General features: G+C 45.3%; 1 protein-coding gene across 1 annotated transcript in view; it reads right to left on the bottom strand.

The window, feature by feature from the left end:
- Positions 1–5,970: 5,970 nt before the first annotated feature.
- MEGF8 (multiple EGF like domains 8) overlaps positions 5,971–10,199 on the bottom strand; it is a 399,920-nt gene continuing 395,691 nt past the window's right edge. The window contains exon 43 of the mRNA XM_086933057.1: positions 5,971–8,357. Coding sequence (XP_086789183.1) covers positions 7,164–8,357 — 1,194 coding nt within the window. The 3' untranslated portion in view covers positions 5,971–7,163. The remainder of the gene's footprint in view (positions 8,358–10,199) is intronic.

Here is a 10,199-nt window from a genome sequence, read left to right as displayed (position 1 = left end):
AACAAGATAGAGCGTTCTGCTTTCAAAATGTAAAATGAGGTAAAATTCAATGTAAGAAATGTGAAAATATTGTATGATTTGAGAAAGAATACAAAGTGAATACTGAGAAAATAATGAATATCTTTGCAGTAATCAGTTTGGGAATCACACGTGGCAGGTGCCACTCTATGGCCTTGGGTTACATACCCATGTGGTAGTGTGAATGTTTTTGTTGTTTTATGGCGGCTCTGAAGAAATCCTCCTGCTTCTCTTCTTTTTTTGCAGTAACCCTTGAGAGCTGGGTAATTACACAGCTAGCCTCTTAAATGGCGTATTTAATAAGCACGAAAATGGAGTCAGATCCTGCCTTGGCACTGAAACCGTACTTACGGCGGCCACCAATGATATCCGGATGATCTTGGATGAAGGAAGTTCGGTGTCACTCATCCTCCTTGATCTGTCGGCCGCCTTTGATACGGTTTCTCATGCTGTTTTACTGAAAAGGTTCTTTGTCAATGGCCTGAGAGAAAAGCCTCACAGATGGTTTGAATCATTTATGGAAAAGTGAACTCGGGCAATCCAGACGGCAAGTTTTTATTCGGATTTTAACAATATTGCCTGTGGTGTTCCTCAGGGGTCTGCTCTCTGCCCCACTCTTTTGAATGTATATGTTGCTTCCCTGGCAGATCTGATCGCCTCTTTTGGCTTTCACTTTTATGGCTATGCGATTGAAACCCAAATATTCATCCGCATGGAGAGCACCATTGTCCAACTCAGGTAGAAGTTCAACGGCTGCTTGATCAAGGTACTTAGCTGGATGAAGTCCAATTCTCCAGCAACATTCAGAGAACCCTGAGGTTTTGATGTATGGTAATCCCTGAAACTGGTCCTCTACGTGGGGGCCCCGATTGTTAGGAGACTGCCCAGAACCAGAAAGCACTTCCTGTAATTTGGACATACTATTTGATAGTAAATTTCTATTTCAGTATCAGATTAATAGGTTAACGTTTATATGCTTCCTACTAAAAAAACAACTAAAGATAAGCCTCCTATTTATTCCTCCACAGTTGTTTGTTCAAGCCCTGATTTTAAGCAGACTGGACTATTGCAATGCGCTCTATGTTGGGCTTCCGGATTATCTTATAAACAAGTTACAACTTAAACAGAATGCTAATTTTTGGGAGGAGTAGTTTTCACTGTGTCTCATCTTTACTTGGCCAGTTACACTGGCTCACTATTCATATGAGATGCCGATTCAAGGCCCTTTGTATGACCCAGGAGTCCCTTTACCCAGGAGCAAGGTCTTTGTACACATCATCTAGGTTTCAAAAATACATTCCTCCCAGACAGCTTCGCTCGACCTCCGCCTGTCCGATCACGGTACCTAAATAACAGAGCGCAAGATTGGGAGGCTGGGCTTCATCTGTGGCTAAAGCTCAGGCATGGGACAGACTGCCGCCCCAGTTTCTCCTCGAGCGAAATACCGTAACATTTTGCAGGGATCTAAACCCCATTTGTTTCCATAGGCTGTGCCTGGAGCCATTGAGTATGCGAGTTGCTGTATAGAGTGTCTTAGTTTGCTAACGCCAGGACACCCTCAGGTAAATGCGTGCTCTATAAAACAAATAAATAATAGTTTTTCAGGATGAAACGCGTTGGCTGTGCTAACCATCACATTAGGAAAATGAAATAAAGAATAACTTTTTGACCACACATGGTTTTCTGAATCTTGGGTATCTTGCTGACACCTTGAAAAATGTGTGAACATCTACTTTTATATATAATTTGTTGACGCCTTTTGGTGTGCCCTTCCCAGTCTCATGTGGCCTTTCCATCATCTTTCTAATACAATAGACAGATGCTCCTCTTTAGACCTCTGTTTTTTCTCCATCCAAACATGAAAAGTCTAAGCACCTTCTTGGATTTCATAGACCTTGGCTTTGAAGACAGTCAACAAATGCAGAGTTATGCCAACCGTGACTTGCAACTTGATCAAGGTTCAATGTCTCTCTAATGGTAGGAACATCGTTGGAGGAAAGGGGCCTATATTTGCATCAGTCCAACAGGTTTTACCAAAATTTTTTTTTTTAAACAAAAAGTGCCTTATGGACAGGAGCATCACCTCTGACCACAGGTCAATTTCTCGTAAGATGTTTAGGGAGTTTATCATATACCAAACGTTTTATTTGAGTACGGTGAAATATTACATGTCTGTGGAAATAGCAAGCAGCCCTTCAGTCTCACGGCTTTCCACATGGGGTAAATATATTAGTAAAGAAAAACCCAAATATAAATAATGTCCGGTTTATGCTCTTGGATCAGAAGAACCAATCTGTTCAATGTTTCACTGGAGTACTCAAGTTTCCGCAGGAATTAAGGTTATCACTAATAAATGTAATTTTTTTAAATTACATTAATTAATGCCATTCCTACCGTGACAGGGAAAGAAGAAAATGAACAATCTTGGCCTTGCTTCTTTGAAATAAATGTATTTTCCAGCCTGACATGGTCGGTTGCAGAGGGACTCAGTGATGGTAATTCAGATGCTCAGAACAGTCAGCACTTCACCAGCTTCAACTCTTAAATACAGCACGAGATTGAAGCAAATGCAAAGTCCTACCCTTGAGAAAAGATGTGATCAGAGCTGCTGCAATCAGAAGACTGCAGAAAAAGTAACAAATCCAAAAATAACAGATAGCCACACCTCCAACGCCAGAGCTTTAAAGACCCAACCGTGCTACGGATCAGAGCTTTATCCACTGAAGTAACATTTGTACCCTAAGCCCTTTGTGGACTATCCTTCATATGCCATGAACAGCCTTGCTTGTGGAAGAATACGAGTCCTCCGCACGGCAGCCAAGAGAGAGGCCTAGCACTGCCATGGTCCTTCTTGGAGGACGCCCTTCCCACCTACCGGTTCGCCCCTTCCCTCTCTTTGAATTTCCATTCACTTGGTTGACATTCATCGAGGTAACAAGAGCACGAAGTGGACAGGTCATGGGAGGGGGAGGGGCTACTGAAGGTACAAGAGAATGCACAGACGTTACACCAGTGAGTAGCGTATTCTGCTCCCTTCCAGTACCTCAGAAGATTCACGTGCACTCATGACTACTTCAGCCTATGGCGCATGAGGTCTGTCTTTGCCCCGCCCTTATGTCACAGCGCAGACGTAAATTGAAACCTGAGTGGAACAGGTTGGGTATTCGAACCTGCAGACAGGCAATTATGCAGCTCTGAACCCTGAAAATATAGCTTTAAACATAGGCCTTACAACCTATATACGCTCTGCATATCGTAATTTTATGCATGCTTCTCCTTTTTAAGCAATAGTTTAAATTAAATTGCACTCTATGTCTAAGCTGCTAAAACTGTTTTTATTTGATCGTATTTTATCATTACCGGCTGCTATTGATGCGTTTGCTGCTGAGTTTTATCTGATTTTATTTTATCAAAACCCGTAGTTATTTGTTGAACATTAGATTGCTTTTAGAAGCTCAACATTGCTAATTGTCAGTATCACAAACCTCTTCTGTTTTAATGTTCTGTTTAGAGCTATGCTGACCGTGCTTTTTAATCACCCATATGTAATAAGAACCCGCATAACACGATCTTCATTTAACCACTGTTGTTTTATTGGTTCGTTTTTTCCTCATAACCTGTACCGTTGTCGGATTCATTGTGGTGTTCTTTTAAGGATATTTTACATCCAAATAAAGATTATTATTATTACCACTTCGGCCTATGGTGGTAGAAAGAGTAACTTAAAGGGATCAACCAGCGAGTGGATTTGGTAGGGTGTGAGAGATAGTACATACATAGTGTCTACAGAAGCCATAGGAGGCGGCCTGACAGGCTGTTCTGCAGATCACGTTGATAAGACATAGGACTGGAAAGGCACAGGTGCTGCTTGGGTACTCAATGCATTAGTAAAACCAGGCCAGTAGGAGGAAGCCCAGGCACAGAAAAAGCAAAAAAATAAAGGTGTCATCCAATGGACAGCAGAAGTCTCTACGGGTTTAAGACGAGTGCAGTCTATACAAGGTTAAAGTAAAACCAGAGGGCTCTTCGAGTGAACAAGAGATTACTCTACCTCCCCAAAAGAAAAGAACCTCTGAAGACGTATTTGTTGACACATCCATCCATACATTTGCTGCTACTCAGGAGGAAGAAAGGATGCGTCTACAGAACTACCTTATCCATCCTTGAGGCAGAGATTGACTGTTGGCCCATCACATGACAAGTAGCTGTAATGGCCACTGAACCAAGCAGCCTTATCTCGGCTGATTCACGTAAGAGGAAGCCTGGGGTCAAATGTTGTGGGAGTCAATATTGAAACCTCAGATTGGATGAAGCATTCATACAAAAAGATACAACTGAATGCATCCATCAAAATATCTTGACAACTTAATCTTGGACGAGAAACTTCTCTTCTCAGAATTTCTGTATGTACCAATAATTTCTGCAGGGTTCAACGTGGACATCCGCAGTAGCCAGCTAAACTGTGTATACAATAAAAAGATGGACGCCACAACCAGCAATACACCTAACTCTGCATCCAAAGGCAGAATCTCTGCTACAACCTTTGTACAGATCACTAGACTGATTTCGAAAATATTTGCCTTTAATGAGTGTTTTACTTTCCAACCCAGTGATGGGATCTGTGCCTTTACGATGGACTGTTCCACCCCACAGCAGAACCTCTGCCATCTTGTGATTAATTTTTAGTTTCAATGGCAGATCCCTTACCTCTTCCTTTTGATAAAATCTCAAGATCGACCTCTCGAACCGCAAAGCTGGGGTCTCTGTCTTTTCCTCAGAATCACACCTACCCTACCCACTCAATGGCGTAATCTCGGCCTTTAAATAAATGCCATGACTGATCCTTACACACTGAAAAGTAGAATCTGTGTCTTTACATGGGAGCCTCACGTTTAACCTTCCACACAGTGGTGGAAGCTTTACCATTATATGGGCGTCTCATGACTGACCGCTCCACCTAAAGGCAGAACCTCTGCCAGGCCATTCGATGAACATCTTATGTTCTATAACTGACCAGCTGTAAGAAAGGTTCTTTCCAATACTCCCAGTTAATGATTGAGCTTAATTTCATGAACAAGAAGCTCACGGATCTACAACACAAATGTAGAGGCCAGGCCTTAAACGGGGCCTTAGGAACTACGTTTACCAACACAGTAAGAATTCTCATTTTGATGCACCATTCACACATTTTCAATTTTTTCTTGAAGAGCAGTCTGCCATTGGTTGAGCACAAAAAAGGGTTGCAGTAATTCCCCTTCTTAAATCTTTAAGTTGTGTTCACGAGGGCATACAACAGCCTGCTGTTTCTAACTTCCAAACAAACATATCTAGGTTTAGATGAGGGCCAGCTTTTCAAAGTTAACACATTTAAGGAGAAATGCTTTAGTCTGGCCCACTTTCATCAATGCAAAGACTTCACTCCGTTGGAAGATAAGCTGAGACGGAAAAGAAGGATACCAATTCTGGGATCAGGACCCCAGGCAAAAAACAAGGGCTCCGACTCCTGGGATCAGAACCTAAGAATGAATAGAACTCATATTCCTGGGATCGGGAACACAGACTGCACGCGCAAACTCAAATTCCTGGGATTGGAATCCCAGATTGAAGAAACCGTCCAGTATTCTGGAGCTCTGGACCAACATAAGGGGTTTGATTCTGGGATCCTGATCTTAAATTGAATAGATGGCCTCAGAGTCCTGGGATCGGGACCACAAATTGAACAGACTAGCTCCAATTCCTGGGATGTGGATCCCGGATTGAACAGCAGAGCTAATATTCCATGGATATCTACCCCATGCACTTTAGACCATGCCTTAACGGGGCTTGAGAGAGCTCGACAGGCCAGAGAGGTGGTCCCCTGAAACAAAACAAGAAACGAAGAAGGAAATGGGCCTGTTATGGGAAGCATGTTTAAAATCGTTCTGTACAATACAATCAGATGCACACAGCCAATTACAGATTACAGAGATTGATGTATTTACAAACGTTAGACAGCAGTGAGGCGTCCAGTGCATAGGCCAATAAAAGCACCCTGTGCAGATAACGGAGGAGGAAATCTTAGACGAACGAGACAAAGAGCAAAAAGGGAGTCTAACTGTAACAAATCAAAATGTAGGCCAAAAATGTGCTATTTAAAAAAGGAAAGCAGAAGAAAACCAGAAAGGATGCTCAGGTTTGGTCTTGGGAGAAGGCACATGTTTCAGTCTGAAAAGGAGGGACAGCAACTGGGCAGGGACGGGAAAGGCTATCATGAGGAATTGTTGTATACAGTGGTTTTCCGCTGCTATTTGTGCTCCAGTTCATTTCCCTACAGAGAAGCACATCTCCCAAATGTATGAAGGAAGGAGGGAGTACCAGAGGTCGGTACGGTCATAAAATGCTTTTATCGTTAACAGTGAACCTTTGGAAATGTTCTTGTCCAGTTTCAACAATCAACAGTCCTGGAAAAGATCTGCACGAGTAGTTCCTGCAGTATATACAGTTTTTGTTCTCACGGCCCTGGCAGGCATAATGAAATGTAGATTCAGACCACTGGGGGCTTTTGTGTCCAGGTTTGCCTCCCTTACACTTTGCTTCTATGCTCCCGGTGAGAGGACATCTCAGGGTGGCCTTTCCCAGCAGAGTCCAGCTCTCTTTGGTGGGTGAGATGACAGTTCCAGCAGAAGGTATGATGTGACAGATCTCCAGTTTCGCCAAGTATGAACAGCGCAAACACGCAGACTACAAACCAACAACAGCAAAGAGTAAGGCATATTCCTCCCGCCCCATAGCTATGCAGTGCGGAATAATCCAGCACATTCTGTAAAAAAAATCTGATGCTACCATTTCATAAATAAACATTTGTAGTGTATTCCACATCCCCCCTCTGAAACAATGGTCTCTCGGCACAGTTGCTCATCTTCCCTGTGTCCTTAACAATGTCCTGCTGAAAGCCTACATGAATGTTTTACAGTGCACTGAACTCCTGATATTCAGTCTCTCGGCACATCAAGGGTTCCCAGCCCCTCAGCAATGCTCCTCAACCTGGGATTTTATTGTCTCTGCAGTGTCCGGCACCCCAGTTGACCGTCCCATCAGCAGAGCTGTGCACTTGTTATTTTTGCACAGTGCAGTACTATGCACCCACTCGTGTCCATCTGGTACTCTCACAGTGACATGCTAGTCAAGTTCTCGTGGCTGAGGAGTCCTTTGCGGGAGCTGCTGACGCCATGACTGGTGCTGCAGTAGTCCTGTAAGTTATGGCGCAGAGTGACAAGGGCAGAGCCCAGACAGGACCGGTTGGGGGCCTGCATCCCACCGGGGAGCTGAAATAGCACGGTAGCTACGGCAGCCATGCCATCGTCTGTGGGCTCCAGTGTAATAGGCCCTACACGGAAACTAGAGTAGGAATAGCCCATTAGGTGGGAGAGGAAGGGCTCGGACCGGCGGAAGTGGTGGTATGGCGGTTCATGTGCATACTGCTTGATCCTGGGCAGCAGCTTTTGTCGCGTGGGCAGGTAGACCAAGTCTGTGTCGGGTTCAAAGTAGACCGTGAGCTTGGCAAAGGGGCGACTCGCCATCTTCGTCATCTCCTGGATGTGGCGTCTCTGCTCTCTCCGGAAGTCCAGAAACTGCTTGACCTTCCAGAGCAGGACACAGACGGAAAGGAAGAGAAAGAAACATGAGAAGAAGACACTGAAGAAGACAAAGAGGTCAATGTGGGCCTGGTCTTGCCGGAAAAAGAGCAAGCCCTGAGATTCACTGACATTGCTGCTGCCTACGCCTAGCAGCAGGATGAAGAAGCGGCTTGACTTGAGGGCGTGCAGCTCGTGGGGATAGGTGATGACTAAGCGGTCCCGCACGCCCCGCACCACCAGTACCGTCTGTTGATGCTTCACAGTGATGTATGTGATCAGACCGCTGGTGCGCTCCTCGCGCACCCGCTCAACCCTCTGGCGTTCAGCTGCTGGACGGCTGGTGCTGCTGCTGATATTCCGGCTCAGTGGTGAGGGCTCCCCAAAGCCAGTCTCCTTCTCGGCTCGGTGGTGCAGCACATGCACAGTGTGCACCCCACTTGCCTTGTCTACATCCACAGTGAAGGTCTCGAATGAGGTGGAGACGTAGATGTCCACGCCGCCAAATGTCACATCAATAGTGATGCGGATGTCAACGTTGGTGAACTTGGGCTGCACGCCGAAGAAGACTGTGCGGCCGAAGGGCAGGTTCTTGATGTTGGGTTCATGAAAACAGTTGCTCTGGGATGTGGGGTCAAAGCAGTACTCCTGCTCCACTGATATCAGCCTATAGCACTGCTGGCCGTTCACAGGATTTCCATTAAACGAGTCCTTACACTTGGCGCACTAGGGAGAAAAATAAAACCATTAGATGGTGGAATATTCACAGCATGATAATACATAATCAGGTTGCACTGCAAAATTAAGAAATGAATCAAAGATACACAAAAAAGGAGGGAGTGGTAAAGAGGATAGAGGGAAGGCGAGAGAGAAAATGGCCTGGAACAGGAGGAAGGAAGTAGAGGAACAGGAAAACTGTAGGAAGGAAAAGATAGTGAGATAGAATAATAAGAAACAGGGGGGAGAGAGATCACCAGGAAGACGGGGAAGAGAGTAGGAGAGAGGATAAATAAAGGGAGGGAAGATAGGCAAGTACATGAAGGGCAAATGAGGAGCACAAAGACTTGGGCACAGGGCTCCCATTTCCATACCTCCCTGCTCAGTGTATTTGCTGCACTCCTTTCAAATGCCACACACAACTTCTACTTCTCGGCACAATGCCACCTCACCTTATACATCTTCCTGTCCTCCTACCTCCTCCCATTATACCTCACAATCCTTTCTAGCACCACACATCTCTCCCACCGCCATATCTTGACCCAAAAGAAGACCGTAGCAGTATGCATTACTCTCACCCTATACCTTGCACCCTCACCATGTGTTCTTCAGTCCTTCCTACTAACACACAGTGCTCCAATCCCCAAACCTTGTATTTATTACAGTCCTCCTAGGAGCCCCACACGGCTCCCGCCCCCCAAAGCTCTCCCCCCCCTTACCTGTGACCCGTTCCCTCCTAGTAGCACGCGCCTCTTGCAGATCCATACTATGCTCAATTAACAAGCGACCCATAAACAGATCTTAGCAAAACTGTAAAAACATGTGGTTACTCGGGAGGGGGGGGGAGGGGCGCCTCACTCAGGCAACAACCACAATCCTGTTCAGGGTGAACCACAAAAGTCACTAAATTAACCTGTGTTTAACCCTCTGGTAGCGTGGCACAAAAGCAATCAGGCTTAACCTAGGCAAAGTGAAACGTATTTATGCAAGTACTAAGATGGAACCACAAAGCAAGAAAAATCCCAAACCAATTTAGACAAATAGAGTACATTTTAATAAATAAAATAATACCAGAATGAATGACAACATTCTAAACAGTAGAACTGGAGGTGTAATGAAGTAGGCTTTTTTCAGGTTTACCCCCTCTTTCTGCCCCCATTATGATTACTAGGTACTGGTGTAATAGCTCTGAAATGCGCTTAGCTCCGTTAAATAGGACTCGGTGCAGGTGCTCGGATCCATACGATAGTGTGCGTTTTACCTAGTGCCTGTAGGTTGAGGGGTCTCGAACTGCAGCACTAGGTGTCCGACAAGGTACAACACAGCTCCAAGTCTGCCGCTGCAGACTGGAAGGGCAGCGTAAAACTGCTAACCTGACTTTGCCACTTAAAGTAAAAGCAACGCTCAAACCTCCCTTTTTAATTTATAGAGGTCCCCACTTTGGCAGGCCTAATGAGCCTGAAGGCAGGGTGCGGTATGTTGGAAGGAAATGCCTCTTTTTGTATGGTAACCCCTAGATTTTTCAACGGATGCTGCTGGTTTTTTGACTCCGAGTGCCCTGAGGCCTGCTAACCAGACCTCTGGGCCAGTGCCCAGACCCTAAAGTGCATCTCAAATTGGCTTTATCCACTTGGAAATGGCAAACTTATCTGTTGGTCCCTAGTTAATGGTACCCTGGCACCCAGGGCATGTAAGGTAGAGGGGTACCCCAGGGCTTGCAGTACTGATTTTGCCACCCTGGAGGTGCCCACCCCTGAGTAAAACAAGTCCCCCAGTCTGAGAATAAGTCATCTGTCTGGCAGGCCTACCGAGCCCTAAAGACAGGGTGCCACATATGACACAGGCAGGGCC

Source organism: Lissotriton vulgaris, chromosome 7, assembly GCF_964263255.1.
Source record: "Lissotriton vulgaris chromosome 7, aLisVul1.2, whole genome shotgun sequence".
NCBI classification, from domain to species: Eukaryota; Metazoa; Chordata; class Amphibia; order Caudata; family Salamandridae; genus Lissotriton; species Lissotriton vulgaris.
The sequence above is the reverse complement of the archived record's forward strand: the minus strand, read 5'-3'. Positions and strand labels throughout refer to the sequence as shown.